Source organism: Bos javanicus, chromosome 19, assembly GCF_032452875.1.
Source record: "Bos javanicus breed banteng chromosome 19, ARS-OSU_banteng_1.0, whole genome shotgun sequence".
Lineage (NCBI taxonomy): Eukaryota > Metazoa > Chordata > Mammalia > Artiodactyla > Bovidae > Bos > Bos javanicus.
In genome coordinates, this window is record NC_083886.1 from 41,963,427 (window position 1) to 41,980,678 (window position 17,252).

The 17,252-nt window shown below is 58.4% G+C and overlaps 1 protein-coding gene across 4 annotated transcripts in view; it reads left to right on the plus strand.

The window, feature by feature from the left end:
* The window catches only part of RARA (retinoic acid receptor alpha), a 43,379-nt gene that overhangs the window by 9,770 nt on the left and 16,357 nt on the right, over nucleotides 1–17,252 (plus strand). For 2 of the 4 annotated variants that reach the window (XM_061391724.1, XM_061391722.1), the window contains exons 2-3: nucleotides 10,490–10,589; nucleotides 10,835–11,362. In XM_061391724.1, the coding sequence (XP_061247708.1) occupies nucleotides 11,185–11,362 (178 nt within the window). In that variant the 5' untranslated portion in view covers nucleotides 10,490–10,589; nucleotides 10,835–11,184. The remainder of the gene's footprint in view (nucleotides 1–10,489; nucleotides 10,590–10,834; nucleotides 11,363–17,252) is intronic. The other 2 variants (XM_061391721.1, XM_061391720.1) reach the window with 1 other exon arrangement.

Consider the following 17,252-nt stretch of genomic DNA (forward strand, 5'->3'; position numbering starts at 1 on the left):
TGGCAGTGCCCCTTCTCTCTGGGCATTGCCTTATTGTCAGGCTACTCCCTGAGAAGGGGGCCATGCCTCCATTGTGCCAGGCTGGGGATGGGGACTAACTCATGTGAAAATCAGATAAGAAAAGCCCCCCAGTCTGGGAGTCACGTCTCTACCATTCATCCTACCTTGGATAGGTTGCCCATATGCTGGCATGGAGGGGGGTACCCTTGGCCCCCACCTAATGCCAGCTCCCTCTTCTGTAACCAGATTGCCTTCTTCTTGCAAGATGTGTGCACATGTATGTGTGTGTATGTTCTCAGATGGAGACTCCCCCCCCCACCTCCACCCACTGCGGGCTCACCCCCAACACTCATTTCTACTCCTGACTGCCATCCCTCCTCCAGTTGCCCAGTTAGGAGATTCAGAGATGTCTCTCATTCCCTTCGCTGGCTGCAGTGGTCACAGGGCAGGGTTGTTCTGGGGAAGTGGTTCAGTAAGGTTGTCAGGTCTTGCTAGGAAATGGGCTCAAGCCCCAAACTCTCCTCCGGGGCCTTGTGCTTGATGGGGAGGCTGGGCAGGGGAAGCCCCAGGTTGCAGTGGGGGTGGCTTGGAGCCTTGGGGCTTCCCCTGTGAGGGGTGGAGATGAGTCTGGGGGAGGGGATAAAAGAGTCTTTGGAGCTGGAGGGGGCGGGGAGGGGGGTGATTGTGGAGTCAGGGAGTTTGTGACTATGAAAGATGTTGGTGCACTGGGAGGGACTCGGACGTCAGTTCTGCCTGGTGTCTGGGCCATGCCGGTCCTGAGACAGAGGGGTCACTGGTATCAGACTTGAGTAGGTCTGTGGGAGTGGAGGATCTTGGCTTTGGAGTGTGTGAATGAGTGTACATGAGGTGGGCACCTCAGGACTTTCCTCGCCAGACTGGTAAGGGCAGTGCAGACGCAGGGGCAGTTCTGAGAAGACCCTGGGCTTGGAGCAACTTGATCCTGGCTGCCTCCTTTTATAGCCCCCATATCTCCGCCCTTCAGGTTGGCCCTAAATGCCCCTACTACCACTCTGGGAAACCTCCCTGGTCCCCCTCCTACTCCTAACCATGTGGCCGCCTGGCAGGAAGCTAGCTGTGGGCAGCCCCATCCTAATCACCCCCATGCCTCCCCCGCTGGGCACAGTCACCCACATGTGCCATGACGTGGTTCCTGCCACCCTGTCTATTGTGGGGGGAAAGGGCATCGTCTGAGTGGCCCTTGGGATCTGTTTTGGGGGTATTGACCCAGACCCCAGTTAATTAAGCTCCCCTTCCTCTAAATCATTTGGTCCTTGGAACCTGGCTCTGTCTGCCCTCAGGGAGCGCCCCCCAACCCCCTCCCCACTCCTTGATCAGACTAGAGGGTCTTAGGTGGATGGTCCACAGAATTCTGTGACAGGGTGGGGCCTGCCCCCAGATAAAACCTTCGTGCCCTGTTCCCTATTCTCTGGGTAGCATGGACAGGGCAGGACCCTGACTGGGCTGTATGAGTGGGTGAGTTTGGGACTCTGCTTCCATTTTGGAGCACTGTCTGGGTTCAGGGGTGATGGGCGTCTGGGGAAGGTAATCCTATCCTCCCCCCCACCCCAATGCGATGAGTAAATCTCCTCTCGCCCAGCACCCCACACCCTTCCCGGTGGTGGTGGTTTGGGGAGTGTGGGAAGCTGGCAGGCCCCTGGCAAGATGGCCAGGGTTGTCTTGACTTACTGGGTTTTGGAAACGGAGTGTGGCAACTGATACCCCAATTCCCAGGGTTTTGGCCACACGTCCTCTCTGACGCCTGCTGTCTTTCCTCCCTCTGTTCCCCTCTCCACCCTCTGGCTGCTGTGTGGAGCCCACAGAGTCTGTGGGGGGATGTGGGGTGGGGGCGAAGTCCCGGATCTCTGTGTGTGTCCAGGGAGTGTTCTGGAGATTGGCAGGACTGGCTGCGGGAGTCTGGGTGTCCCTGCGCAGTGGGCGGCGCACGAGGAGTGGGCCCAGAGTGTGAGAACGTGTCAGTGTCGGTGTGCCTGTCCCGTCTGGCTTGGGTGTGGGTGTCTCTTGCTTCGTCTGGATCTTGCCTCCCGCTCCAGTCCCAGCCCCTCCTCCCTCTCAGCTGGGACCGCCTGCTCGCTCGCTCTCTCCGCAACTGGAGCCTCCCTTGCCTGTTCCTGGAATTTGGAGAGGAGGAGGAGGAAGAGGCAGGCAGACAGACCTCCCACACTCTAGCCCGCCTGCCTGGCATCTTGGGGAAATGAAATAGGTGCTATGGAACTAAGGTTTCCTTGCCTTCGCCAGACCTTCCAGCACGCAGAGTCCAGGGGGCCAGGTCTTACAGGAGGGGTCTGGGCTCCCCCCACCCCGCCCCCAGGCAGCAATGTCTCCTTCTTCTACCCAGCATCCTGTTGGCCAGGGCCCCTGCCTGGACCTCCAGGCACCACTGTCAGCCTGGGGAACGAGTGGGGATTAGTCTGCTGCCAGCCTGGCCAGCACCTGTTGCCAACCCCCAGCCCTGTAACTGGAGCTGGCCGGGGAGGGGGGCTGCAAAATGACAGGTGGAATTTCTGCAGCCAGGCAACCCCCCCACCCACTGGGTATGCCTTTCCCTTCCGGCCGGGCCCCGGAACCAGGAAAGCCTCCCCTCCCCTCCCAAGTGTCAACCTGATCTCATGGATGATGTGCCTGTCCTGCATGTGGGGGTAGGGCCTGGGAGATGGGCAAGGGGATGAATTTATTGCTCTTTGCCCGATGACCCCCACCCCCTTCCCTGGCTGCAGAGCTGGGCTGCCCATGTTCAAATTTTCTGAGCTCTGCTGCTCTGGCTGGACTGGGGGGGTGGTGGTGGGGTGTGTGGATGGGGGTGGTTCTCTGTTAATGTTTTAATTGCATAAAAACTGGGAGCTCAGCTCCGGGCCAGTGGGGAGTCTGGGTCTGGCTGGCCGCCCGGTTTGGGCTAAATATAGTCTGGGACATCTGCAGAGAAGGGGAGGGGGGTGGCGGGAGGTTCCATTCCCCCCACCTCCGGTCAAGGTGCCCTCGTCTGGGCGGGCACCTTGGAGCTGGGAGGGGGATTCCTCAGCACAGAACGCAGGGGAGAGGTGGTGTGGGCTGGGCACCGTTGGGACCTTGCTTGCCTGGAGGCCAGTAGACGCCTGAGATGAACCTGGAGGCTCAGGACCAGGGTGGAGTGGGGCGTGCCAGATCCAGTGGCTCTGCTCCCCTCCACCCAGAGCTGCCTGAGGTCAGGCAGTCTGTGTCACTGCGCCTGGTGGTATGTCACGGTGACCCACTCTTGGTGCGCCTGTGTGTACACACCTCCCTTGGAGTAGCTCCCTCCCAGCCCCTCCCCTGGAGCTCCTGTCCCCCGGGTCCTACCGCAGGTCCCCAGCCCTCCTTCCTTGTGTCCCTCGCCCCACAGTGAAACCTTCAGCCCAGGAATCGAGACTTGAGAAGGGGAAGCTGTGGTGGGGAGTTCTCTGATCTCCAGTCACGGCAGGAAGTGGAAGGGAGGGGGACCCAGCGGGGAGAACCATGAGTGGCAGGCAGGGAGGGAGGGCCCATCAGCCCTGCGGCCAACTGCGCACACTGCAGTGTGGGGTGCACCTTCCCAGCTGCCCCCTTTCCTCCAGTTCCAAGTGGGGTAAACTTAGGGGACCGCTGATTCCCCCGGGGCGGGGGACTGCTAACAAGCTTCATCACCCCCCACTGAAAAAAAAAAAAACTGTCTTCCCGTCACGTGACTGTCACTTCCTGTCCCACTGTGGTTCCCGGGATGTTTGTTGTTGGTTGCCATGGAGATGGCCGCCTTGGGCACTACCCTGGCTCTTGTGGGGAGCAAACTGCCCCTCCCTCTAGGCCCACAGTTGCGGGAGGGTTGGAGGGGGCCTGCCCAGGGGGCTGTTTCAGGCTGAGTGTGTGTGGTCTCTGATGCCCCAGATCCCCCAGGGCCCCCCAGACTTCTGTCTGTGGGAAGGAGTCGCAGCCACCCAGTCAGACTGAGTGTCGAGGAGACTGTGACCACGTCTGGCTGCGCTTGGCTGTGGCTGACTGAGTCTGACTAGTTGTGCAGACCTCCACCTGGGGGTCCCGCTGGCCTAGAAAGACTCCCGTTCTAGGAACGTCTGCTCCTGTCCTCTTTCCCTTCGGAACCTTCTCCCATCCTGTGTTCTCATGGAAACTGCTTTCCCCAGGGAGTTCCTGCGGCTTCTTGGGGTCCAGGCTGGAGTAGGGAGGGCCCCGGCAGGATCCCCGGTTTTGTGTGATTTGGAGGTGGGGAGGTGGTGCTCTGCAGCGCCTCCTCTTGCCTCTGCACACAGCCTGCATCCACTTCTCCCTGATCCCACGGGCCCTCAGCTGAAGGGGCAGGTCGTGGGACTTTGTGACCATCTGCCCCACCCCCTGGTGGGCTTCTCTGTTCGGAGGGGGCTAAAGTAGGGGAAGAGATTCCCTCTAGTTCCAACCCCAACTGAGTAGGCGAGTGTGGAGTAGGAAGTTCCTGGGGGGTTGCTGGATAGAGGGGTATGGGGCGGGGCACAGTCTGACTCAGGCCTGGTCTGGGGTCAGAGCCAAAAGGATATCCTGAGGCAGGAGGGGGGGCGTTCCCAGCTTCCCTGCAGTGCGGTCCCTAGGGAGGGATGCTGAGAGGGGGCCTCGTAGCACTGTGTGCTGCTGACAGTCTTTCTGCCCTCAGATTCAGAATTGGCACTCCCAGGGCTGGGGCAGGGCTGAGGAGTTAGCAGGGTAGATTGCTATAGCCTTACATCTACGCAACACCTATACCTGCGCACGCACACACACACACACACACACCTACACACCTTCTGCTCTCTGTGTTCACCCCCACCTCCCCCTGCCCCCCGCATTGTGATAGTTGTACTTCCTGCCCTGCGGAGAGGGGAGACAGTGGTGAGGGGGCAGCTGCCAAGGTGGGGGTGGGGAAAGCCCCATGCCAGGCTGGTTGTGAAGACAAGACGGTGGTTTCCAAGCTGGGGGGGGTCCCCTTTTGTCTGTGCCCCTTTGGTCCTCCACCCGGACAGAGCTGCCTCTGTGTGGTCCACACACTCCTGTGGTCTGGCTGTGGCCTCAGCAGCCTCATCTCTTCCTCTTCCTGTTTTCTTCCTTCCCCGTGGGCCAGTCCCTCTCCTTGAGGCCTGAGCTGCCCCCTGCCCTTTCACCTGCTCTCTGCTCCGAGAGAAGACTGGGTGGGAGGCTTCAGCTCTGATTCTGAACGGGTCCCCCAGTCACCTTGGGCTTTGGAGGCCCCAGTCACATCTCCCAGGGGCCTCTGGGGTGCAGTCCCTGGAGGTGCAAGAGTTGGGACACTGCCCTGACTGGCAGAGATGCCCCCCCACTTCCTTCTTGCAGACCTGGCCTGTCCTGGGCTTGAGTTATCCAATTGCCTTCTGCCTGGGATTCAGTCACATGGGGAGCATGGCCTGTGGACATCAGGCAGCCCAGTGAGGCTGGGGCAGAAGCTTGGGCCGGGGGGTACAAGTTGGGGAGACGTGAGACCCACTTTTTGGGAGTAAGTACTGCAACTTGAGACAGGGGTGGGGTCGGGCAGTGGTAGCATCCTGAGGCCAGCCTCTGGACTTCAGGTCTCCCCTAACTGTCTCCAGTGATGTGCCCTGCAAGCGCTTGGGGCAGGTTTTCAAACAGTTCCTAGCTCTGGCGAGGCAGGCCTGGGCTTCTGAGGACTGGTGGGGAAAGAGATGCCCTCCACTTGTCCCAGCCTCACCCAGCCGATCCTCCTCTGCCCTGCCTGGGGTGGTCTCTTTCAAAATGAGGCTGGTCTTGCCGGCTTCCTGCAGCCTAGAGCCGGGTGAGCAAAAGGTAAACAGAGGACGCGCATGGCCGGGAAGAGAGAGGGGCCCCTGGAAAAGGGCGAAAAAGAAGTAATGTTCATTACTTTGCTGATCTGAGAAGTATGGGGGAGGGGGAGAGGTTGTGGCTTTGTGTGTGTATGTGTGTGTGTGTGTTTTCCTGGAAAGTTTATAAATAGTTCCAGCCCACTGTTCTGGTTTGAAATCTGCCCTGTCCCGCCCTGCCCTGCCCTGCCAGCTCCTGGCAGGGGAAGGGGGTTCAGAGAGACTGGGTCTTTGCTTCTGCCAGGGCTGGACTCCCTGCCCCCCACCCCCAAGTTGAGCTTGAGCTTTGGGTGTCATTTGCATATGATTCATTGACTGTCTAGAATGCTTAGGAAAGCCCCTGTCGCCCCTTCTTTTAAGCTCCTCAATCCTTATCCCCTTCTCTCTCAGCCTATCCAGAACTGCCTGGCCTCTGTTCCTTAGGAGCCTTAGTTGTGGGGGAACTTGGGAACAGAGAGGAGAAGCAGATGAAGAGGAGGACAAGGCCGGCTGGGTTTGGGGACCCCTGGCTGCCCTTCCCTGAGGGCAGGGAAATAAATCAACTATTTCTCTTCCCCTCCTCCGCTCCCCAAATCCAAAGGTTTCCCTTTTTTGGTTTGTGAAACGAAAGAAGGGAATTTGGGAAAGGATTGTGGTCAGGCCTCCACCCACACCCCAAGTATTCCTCTCCCTACATTCCGCTCCTTGGTCTAGGGGGGAAACAGACCCTGGAAAATGGGTAATTTTCCCGCCCAGCCCCGTCAGCAGATACTAGCCCTGGCTGGGGAGAAGGAGGGGAGTGCAGACACATGGGCCAGGGAGGCACTGAGGAGGCGCTGGCAGATGGGGAAGCAGGGGACCCCGTTGCCCAGCACCTCCTGTGTGCCAGGCACTGTGCTAGGTACTTTCCAGGACTTTTATCTCTGAAATCACACAGCCAGTTGTTGAGGTAGGCAGTTCACAGGCAAGTAAACAGATGCTTAGAGAGGTTAAGTGACTTGTCTAAGGTCACCCAGAGTGGCAGAGCTGAGATTTGACCCTTCAAAACCTTTGGTTCTTTCTGCTGTCTTCACAGCTTGGCCAACTTTTGTCTCTCTCTAGATGTGAGACTCTGGGGACCTAAGGAACGGGGGGCTGGGACTCCTGACGCTGGGGAAGGGATCCTGGCACCTTCGAGGGCGGGGGAGTCCCCAGCGGTCAGGGGTGCCTGGCTGGTGGTCAGTGCTCCAGCCCTCCCCCCACCCTCTTTGTGCTGTGCTGAGGCTGAGGTAGGTGTATGGGAGGTGAGGGCCTGTGGTTTTTCCCTCCCTCGAGGGAGGGTGCCCGTGGGCAGTGGAGGTGGCAGGCACAGGGTGGAGGTTGGATGTGGGTAATTTGTTTTCCCTTTCTTTGGTGCTGGTTTCAATTCTCTGACAGTGTCTTCTCCACCCCTGGGTGCCTGGGCCCAGGGCCCAGGCATCTCCCCGAGGGTGGTCATGGTTCCAGAGAAACCTATTGAGGCCAAGCCTGTGCTCTTTGGCCCCACCCCCCCTCATCCCTGCCCTTGCCCATCCCTGTTCCCTGGCCAGCCTGGCCCTTGGCCCATTTCTGTGACCTTTACCCCCTCCCTTGACTCAAGGCCTTCCCCAGGGAGTTGAGTAACTTTGCATTGAAGTTTGCAGGCTGAGCTCCTTTGGTGAAGCTCTGATGGGGGTGGGGGACGCCTTCCAGCCTCTCCCTGGGGTGTGTATCTGTGAGTGAGGTTTGAAGTATGGTCCAGTTTCAGACTTCTCAGGGGCAGAGTTGAGGCATATTAAGGTAGCTGTTAGTCTCTTTTGGGGTCAAGGGTGGGCTCCAGAGGGTCCAGACTGAATCTGCCCCCACCCTTCAAAAGCTCAGTCAGGAGGCCTGGAGTCTGGAGTGAATGGCTTCCTGGGCTTCACCTCGGGAGGTAGGCCCCCCTATGGACCTGAATCTACTGGAGTGTTTCTCTGTGTGTGTGGACCCTGCTGCTGTTGGGCTGGCCCACAGGGAGGCAGGTGCAGAGGCCAGCCTGGCTGGGTGAGGACCAGGCAAAGTACAGTTTGGGAGACCGTGAGGCTGTGGTTGTGTGTCTGTGAGGAGCTGTGTCCTGGGCCATGCACGCAGATCTGGAGCCAGCTTCATTGTGTGTGGAGCCTAGGTGTGGGGGATCATGTGTCTGGGTTCCCCCTCCTCATGTGCCACATGCATGTCTGCACGCACACAGGCTGGGTGTGCAAACGTGCCCTTGCCCACCGGACGCTTTCCCTAGAACTCTGCGTGTAAGTGCCTGCAAGTGTGTGTGTGTGTGTGTGTGTGTGTGTGTGTGTGTGTGTGAGGGTCTGACTGTCAACACTACTGAGGCTCAGCCAGTCCCTCCTTCTCGTGCTGGCTCGAGTTCCCCTTGTGCGGGGCCCCTCAGGGGTGTGTAGGGGGGCCAGGGTGGCAGCTGGCCCAATGGGTGGGGCCCCTGTTCCTCTGACGTCAGCCTCTCTGCCTGGGAGGGAATCGGCGGGGGCCTGGGGAAGGAAGGGGGCACCTCATTCAGGAGTAAGAGAGGCCCTAAGGAGGTCATAATTAGTAAAAATAAAAATCATGGTCATTAACAAGGTCCAGATTTCACTCCTGGGGAGCTGCCCCCTCCCTTGCAAGTACCTGTCCCCACCTCCCCCCTCAGCCCCACACAGTCACAGGCTGGGTGGCTCGCCCAGCTGGGCCCAGAAGTCCTGGCCTCGTCCACAGTGGCCTTGGCAGAACTCCTCCATCTCAGGCATCGTTCTTGGCCAAATGCTGGCCAATGCGTGTCCCCTGGACTCCAGGTCTGAGCCTGGAGCCTGGAGCTTGGAACATGGTATTATGCCCTGAGCCTGGAGAGGAAGGGGTTGGAGGCCATCCTTATTTTGAGTCTCTCTGGCCCTGTTTTCTTTTCTTCTCTTTTCTCTTCCCTTCCTCCCCTTAACAGCTTTATGGAGATGTAATTTGTATACCATGAAATTCACCTATTAAAGTGTATAAGTGAGTGTGACTTTACTATAGTCACAGAGTTGTGCAACCATCACCACCTTCACTTGTAGAAATTTTTCATCACTCTAGAAAGAGCCCCCGTACCATTCAGCAGTCACTTCCCATTTCCCTCAAACCCACACCCACACCCCCCCCCACCCCGTAACTAACCACAAGCTACTTTCTGCCTTTTTAGATTTGCCTGTTTTGGACATTTCATATAAAGGGAATCATACAACAGGTGGTCTTTTACAACTAGCAGGATGTTTTCACGGTTTATCCATGATGTATATATCAGGACTTTGTCCCTTTTTAAAATATATTCATTCATTTATTTATTTGGCTGCGCCAGGTCTCGGTTGCAGCACTCGAGATCCTTAATCTTCGTCGCCTTGTGTGGGATCTTCAGCTGTGGCATGGGAGCTCTTAGTTGCAGCATGTGGGATCTAGTTCCCTGACCAGGGATCAAGCCCAGGCTGCCTGCATTGGGAGCACGGACCACGAGGGAAGTCGCAGTGTCTTGTTCCTTTTATGGCAGAATACTATTCCATTGTATGGATGTACAGCATTTTATTTATCCGTTCATCTGTTGATGGACCTTTGGGTGGGTTCTACTCTTTTGGCTATAAGGAGTGTTGGTATGAAGGTTTGTATCCATGTACAGGTTTTTGTGTGGACTTAATGTTTTACCTTCTCTTGGGTAGATACCTAGAAGTGGAATTGCTGGGTCATATTACTCTGTGTTTAACCTCCTGAAGAACTGCCAGCCTGTTTTCCAAAGCAGCTGTACCATTTTACATTCCTGCCTACTATGTATGAAGGTTCAGTTTCTCCGCATCCTCACCTGCTTGTTAGTATCAGTCTTTTTGATTATAGCCATCTTGGTGGATGCAAAATGGTATCTCATTGTGGCTTTGATTAGCCGTGTTTCTCTTTGCTTTTTCATATGTGTCACAGGTGTGTGTGTGTGTGTGTGTACACACACACACACACACACAGTCATATATAAATACATGCATGGTTATTGATACTGTTTATACATATCCTCCTAGGCCTCTCGTGGATGCTTCTCTTCCTGTCTCTTTCTTTGCTCTTGTTGCTGCCTGTCTCACTGTGTCGTGGAATTTCTGGGTTCACCTCTGTCTCTTGCTACCTGTGGTGTTATCTTTGTGTATCCTCAGGCCCCAGCTGTTCAAACAGGGTGTGGATCTGTGTATACACTGATGGTGGTGGGGGCATCTGGGCTCTCATCTTCTGCTCACCTCCCACTCCCTCCAGGGAGGTTGCTTCTGCAGGCAGAGGATGTGGGTGAAGTCTGAGCTCAGTTTCCCTTGCTCCTTCATGGTGGGCGAGGAGAGTAGGGGGCTTCCATGCTAGGTAGTCCCTGGCACACTCTTCACCCCCATCCCATCATGCTGTTAGGCAATGGAGGTGACACTCAGGAGTCTCAGCTCCCATTTCCCTATTTGTAGGTATGTAAACGGGTCTGTGGGACAAACCCATCTGGGGTGCTTGGGCTTGGATTTGGGGGGGAAGTGGTGTAAGCAAGGCCCCCTGGCTTAGGAGTCATTTTTCTGAGAAGTGCCAATGCTTTAGGGAAGCGGCTTTTCCTCCCCCTCCCTCCTCCTCTCAAGCACACGTTCTCTGTGTCTTGACCTCAGGTAACCTGCTTTGGGGGAAGGAGGGCCAGCTGCCTTTCTCTGCTGCAGGAATCCTCCAGGGTGGCATGGCAGCGTGGACGCTTTGCTCTCAGGACTGTGGGTGAGAGGCCCTCCTCGCTCTGGGCTCTGTCCCCGTCTCCCCAGCCTGGCTGTGCTGTCCTGCCACCCCCAGCAGTGTCTGGGCCTTACTCCCAGGCTGTCTCTGCCAGCCAGGCATGGTGCCAGCTGTCTGCTCAGCCGGGTGCCACGGGAAAATCTCCGGCTGCCCAGGTTGGGGAGCTCCACGGGGAATGCCCGTGAGCCCGCTCCTCGGTGCCCACTCACCTGTCTTTTCTCTCTCTGCAGCATCACGGGACATGGCCCCCACAGCCGCCTAGCTGGGGCCCACCCAGGAGAGGCTTCCTTTTCGGCATCCTGAGGGCCCGCTCTGGACCTTCCCGGGAAAGTGCCAGCTCGCAGAACCGCTTGACCAAAGGACTGGCTCTTGGGACGTCCCCCAGCCCACCGGCCCCCCCTAGAGTGGGGGTGCCAGGAGCCTGAGATTAGCCTGCTGGCCTTGGACTGCAGCTCCGGGACGGAAGGGGGGGTGGGCTGACCGCCCAAGCCCCCTCTGGGCCCAGGCCCCATGCCCCGAGGAGAGGCGGCCTGAAGCCCGCCAGACTGTCTGCCTGCGCTTCTGACTGTGGCCGCCTGGCATGGCCAGCAACAGCAGCTCCTGCCCAACACCTGGGGGAGGGCACCTCAATGGGTACCCGGTGCCCCCCTACGCCTTCTTCTTCCCCCCCATGCTGGGTGGACTCTCCCCGCCAGGCGCTCTGACCACTCTCCAGCACCAGCTTCCAGTGAGCGGCTATAGCACGCCATCCCCAGCCAGTAAGTGGGGTCGGGGAGCGCCGTGGGAGGGGGCCGTGGAGGGCGGCAGGCCCAAGGCTGGGCCTCTGGGCACATCTCTTCCTCAGCAGCCAGGTTTCCTCCAGACAAGGGGGACCTGCTGGACAAGGGGGCTTGAGGATGAAAGGCCAGTAGGCTAATCACCGTGGTTGTGTTTTGTGTTGGGGGGTGGCCTGGAGTGTGGAGAGCTGAGACAATGCTGTCCTCTGGCCCCTCACGCCCCCTCCTGTGCTCTGCCTTTGAGGGCCTTATAAATAGCTCCAAGCACTGGACAAGGAGGCTGGAGGCGGGTAAACAAACCTCTCAACATTTGGTGGGGATGGCTGGTCTACTGAGAACAGCACCCCACCTCCAGCCCACCCCATCCAGTGCCTCTGAGAGAAGGGACTGGGAGGAGCACCCCCTCCCCTCACCGCTGGCCAGGCTGCATGGTGCTTCCCTTTGTGGGGAGGGGCCGGGGCAGGGGAGGGCCCCACAGGCAGCCTGGTGATGGGGGGAGAGTCCGGGGAGGGGACACAGGCCTGGACTCTGGCTCTGCGCGCAGGCCTGCTCTTGGCAGGGCCTGTGTTTTCTCTCCGCCTCCGCCGTCTGCCACGGGGGGTCGCCTGTTGGCTGGGTGGGGGTCTCAGTACCCTTCCCTGGCTGGCCGAGCCAGGTAGTGGGAGGTGGCGGCACTGAGGCCAGCTGGCAGAGTCCAGGCCTCGGTCCTGCCAGGCCGCTTACAGTAACTCTGGCCCCCAGGGCCCAGCTGGGCGCCAGGCCAGGGTTTGGGGGAGGAGGGAGCCGGGGCCTGGCCTGGGGCGGGAGGGGGTGGAAGCCGTAGAAGGGGACCATGGACGGCAGGCTGGCCTGGCCGGTCAGCTGTTGACCTGGGAAACGTGTCCCACCTCTCCTGGCGGGCAGGGACTGAACACCCTGCCCCGGGCACCCACCGCCTCTCCCACGCCACTGGCAAGCTGCCTGGCACTGCTGCCCTGTGCGCCTGGCTGGGCTGGGTCAGTGCCCCCTTCCCAGCGTGGGGGCAGCACACTCTCCCCGGAGCCAGGGAGTCTCTTTGTCCCTGGGGCAGGCCCTGGCTGGGCGCCTCACTGCCCGCACTGGCCGGCTGCCCACCGCCACCACTGCTTCCTGGCTCGCCTCCTCTGGCTTGCACGGTGGCCTCCTCCCTCTCCAGCCCCACCAGCCACTGAGAGCAGGGGCTGTAAGTCTGTGCTCCTTTAGGTCCCTACCCTCTGGGCCCCAGGGCAGGGGGCAGGCGGATGCTGCCTCCTCAAACCTCCACCTTCTGTTTCCTCCCATGGAGGGGGCACAGCAGGCACATTGTGACCTGGGAGTCAGAACGATTCTGGCCTGGTCTTTAGTCTGTGTTTGGTGATGGGAGAGGCCAGTCTCTGAGTTTGGAGATGCTGGGCCAGTCTCTGAGTTAGGGGATGCTGGAGAAGGGGCGGGTGGGTCTGTGGTGCCTGAGATCTGTGTGGGAACTGGAGTTCACATCCCAGTTCCAGGAACTGGAGTGTCTGCTTCCCGCCAGGGTGGGGTTTTTAGGGAGGGAGAAACCGAGGGCGCTCAGCCTGGTGCTGGTGGACCACTTGCTCTTCCCCAGGTGATTGGGAACAGGGCCTTGGACACTGTCCCCCTGGGGCCTGGCTCACGGTGGGCTGGCCTGACCCTTATCTTGTGCCGGACAAGCGAGTGTTTTGCTCTCCTTTTTGAATGTTGCAAGCTTCTTCCTCTTTCTTCGAGGTGGGTGGGGAGGGTTTCCGGGTACCCCACCTCCCACCCTGGTAACCTTCTTCCCCCAGGGTGGGGTGCCCACATTTCTAGTTAAGCAATGCCCCTTCCTGCCCTCCTCCCTCTGTGAGCCAGTGGGTTTCCCTGCCTCTTCCTAGTAAACAACAACACCTCTGCTTACCCAGACCCCCAGCTTCTGAGCTTCTCCCTGACCTTCCTTCCCCTTAGGTCAGAAACCTGTCCATCCACCCCAAGAGAGCCAGGCATCTCCCTCTTTGTCGTGGAAGGCTGTGGGACCTGGTAACCCTGGCTTTCAGCTCTGGGTAGTGCAGCATGACAGATCAAAGTTCAGACCTGGAGGCAGCCTCGCTCCCCCCACCTGAGGGCTGGTGCTGGGGGCCAGGCATTTCCCAGGATGGTGGACAGCTGTGGCCCCCATCCCCACCAGGAGCGATTATATGCTCTGGTCCCCTGCCACCCTTCCTGCAGACAGCCTGGCACAGGAGGCCCCCTCCTCCCACTTGGCACCAACAAAGGTGTTTGGATAATGCCCCCTCCACAACTTCCATCCCTCTCACCAAGTTGGGGCGGGGGGAGGCCGGACCCTGGGTGCGCTTCAGAGACTCAGTGGCCTGTGGAAGGACAGAACTGTTCTCTAGGTCAGTGGCGAGGGGTGGGTGTTTGTCCTGCTGTCCTCTCCCTCTCCCGGGAAGCCAGAGTGGGAAGTTCCAGGGATGGTACAAGATCTCCTCCTCCAAACCAGCCCTGGGGGCTTGGTCTCTTGAGGACTGGTATTTACTGTGGAGGCTTGGGATTCTGTGTGCCTTGTGGGGAGGGTCAGGGTTGTGTGTGCTTGGGGAGGGAGGTGAGGGTTGGGTGTGTTTTAGGGGTGGGGAGGTCAAGGTTGGGTTTGTGCTGGGGAGGGGGTCAATGGCTTAAAAGTACTGGGTGAGAGGGTCAGAGTGTGTTTGAGGAAAATCAGATCCAGAGCCGGGAGGGGTGTCAATGTGTTTGTGTGCTGGAGGGGGAGGTGACGTAGGGCACCGAATGTGTAAGGGGGAGGGGTCTGTGATTGTGTGTTTGGAGGGGGAAGGGTCTCTATTTCTTATCGCTAGTCTAGGCTGGAGAGGAAACGCACCTGCCTTTTTTTATTGCTTGCCCTGGGAATTCCATGGGGTGGGAGGGGTAGCTGTGGAGTAGGCTGTGTAGCTTGAGTTCTGGCTTTGCCATTTACTAAGTGTGACAACCTCTCCGAGCGTGTTTCCTCGTCTGTAAAACAGGGATCTAAGCAGAAGCTCCCTCAGACGGCTGAGGTTAGGCAAGATCGCCGACGTAATGCACTCTGCTCCTCGCCGTGCGTGCGCTCATCGCTGTCTCGTGGCCGTGGTACCTGGGTTTTATGACAGGGGAAAGGGATCGTGACCCTTTTCTGGGTGGGAGCTGGAGAGAATGGGATGCTGACATCTGTGGAGCACCTACTGTGTGCCTGGGACTTTATCTCTGTTTTACAAATCTTAATCCCGACAATCCGGGAGAGGGACATTATCTCCATTTACACATGGGGAAACAGCGCTGGTGGTTATGTGGCTGAGCTGAGTGACCCTACAGCTGGGCTGTTGTCTGCCATCCAGATAGGCAGCCTGGGAGGGTATGGTGGGGAGCCCTGGGGATGAGGAGTCTAGGCGGCGGATCTGGGCCATGGTGAAACCCCCTCTTCCCTGGCTGAAGGTAGGAGGAAGCCCCGCTTCTGCTTCTGGACCTCCCGCCTTTACCCAGCAGGGGGCGTAAGGAAGGCCTCCCCCTAGCCACGCCCCCTCTTCTGTTTTTGATCCTGAAGGCTGGAGGGAAAGAGCGATAAGAGGCCCGGGCCAGATCTCCATCCTGTCCTGGAAGCTGCGGATACAATCTGTTCACACCCATCCCCGCCCCCAATCAGCCCACTGCAGCCCCGGGAGTTTGCAGAGCTCAGCGGGCACCCTCCCCCCACCTCCAGACAGACACTGGAGGAACGGAGTGTAAAAGCCACATTCTTATTCTTATTTTGTTTCCATTTGTGGAGTGGGGGCAGGGAAGTTGGAAGCCACGGGGAGGGGAGCTGGGGATGGGAGCCCCGAAAGACCGGGTTCAGACTTTTCGTTTCCATCCACACATTTGCTATGTATGCCTAGAAACGGGGGAGTGGCTCTAGGGTCTGGGGGAGCCTGGGGAGACTTCCTCTCCTCTGCCACTCCCTCCTCTGCCCACTCTTTCCCTGGACAATAGGAGAGACAGCCCAGGGGGCGGGGGAACTGCTAGCAGTGCCCTTCCTGGGGTCCAAAATGCAGAATCAGCTGAAAGACTGTTGGATGGGGTTTTGAATTAAAATGGGGCCCCCCTCACCTTTTATCTCAAGGCACTGGTAGTGCACAGACCCCCTCAGGGCCGGATCCCAGCATGGGCTGGGGGAGGGGACTCCGGGAAGGAAGCCTGTCCTCTAGGCTGGCCCAGACCTGAGACACAGTGTGTGCCCATGCCAAAGCCCTGTGCCCATGGGGATGTGCCAGTGCAGGCCTGACCACCCTTTGAGGGGTAGTGTCTGTGGAAAGAGGAAATGTTTCCCTTCTCCAAATCACTTTGGGGTGGTGCCCACAACGCCTTCTTCCTCCTCTCCCTTTTCAAAGGTGGGGCATAGCCCATGGAGCCGGACCTCCCAGGGTAGACCAGAGGCCCTCAGCCCTGGCTAGATCAGAAATAGAGGTCCTCCCCTCCCCATTCTTACTTCTGAGTTGCAGAGAACCTCAGCCCACGGACCAAGGCCCCTTTGGCAAAAGTCTTAAAGGACAGCTCTTCCTGTGCGGTGGGGGGCAGGTCACTCAACCTCTCTTGGGTCTGTTTCCTCTTTAAATCAAGACTCCTAATCCGTTCCTTGCTGGGCAGGCTGCTAGGAGGCCATGCTGACCTGCTTGCTGGTGAGGGCCTGGGCGAGCTTCAAGTACCCTATAAGATGAGTGATGACAGGGTCAGGGGGTAGAGCTGGTATTGTCTTGGGGGATGGTACCCTGTACTGGGACCTGATGTCTGTCTGGCCCCTGAGCCTCATTATTTCCTGTTTGTTATCCCCTCTAGATGGGGTCGGGGACCAGAGGGAGCCGTGCTTGGAGGGTAATTGGGGGCCAGTTCATTTCAGCCCACACCTGCTGAGGGCCTGCTAAGCACACAGTGCTGGAGGAGTTACGGGGGATGTGGCAGAGGAGGACAGAGGCCCCAGACCTGCCACTAGGCCCTCCCACCTCCCCTGCTACCCCTAGCGGCCAGCCAGAACCTGCCGGAACCTTCCTTTTTCCCTCTTCTCCCATTGCCCCAGGACACTGTGTTCTACTCTGACCTGCCCCGTGACCTTGCTATTGCCCAGAACAGGCATCTCACCCCGACTTCTCCCCTTCTCCAGCTCCGGAAATCCTATCCATCCTTCAAGGAACATCTTGAATACCGCCTCTTCCCAGAAACCTTCACAGAAGTTCACTCTTCCTCGCTCACTCTCCACCCCACCCCCTACCTCCTTTGAATGCCCGCAGGTCCTTATTTTTTCTTCTATAAAACTCATCTCTCTCCCACGAAGGGACTCCTCTCCACCTGATACCCACCGTGAGCTGTAATCATCTGGGAGATCTCTTCCCCATCACCAGGTCTTTGGTGGCAGGGACAGTCCCTGATCCTTGAGCACCTCAAAGCTGTGAACGCAAGGCCTGGCACATAACTGGTGCCTTGGATCTGTCACTGGGAGGAAAGATACCAAGGGCCTTGGAAGCAATCTGCCCTCTTCCCCAGCAGTCTCATCCCCAGCCAAGGCTTGCATCTGTGCTCCAGGTCCCAGCATTGCTTCTGCAGCCCAGACACCTCACTTAGGTGAGACCTCATTTTGGAGCCCCACACCCACCTGTCCCCCAGCCCAGTAGACTTTGCTACTTTGCAGTCTTGGAACTTTGCTGTAGCACAAGCCACACACTGATTAGTTTCCTTTATTACCACTGGCGGGCGACTTGGGTTTGATCCTTGGGTTGGGAAGATACCCTGGAGAAGGGAAAGGCGACCCGCTCCAGTATTCTGGCCTGAACTGTATAGTCCATGGGGTCCCACAGAGTCAGACACGACTGGGCAACTT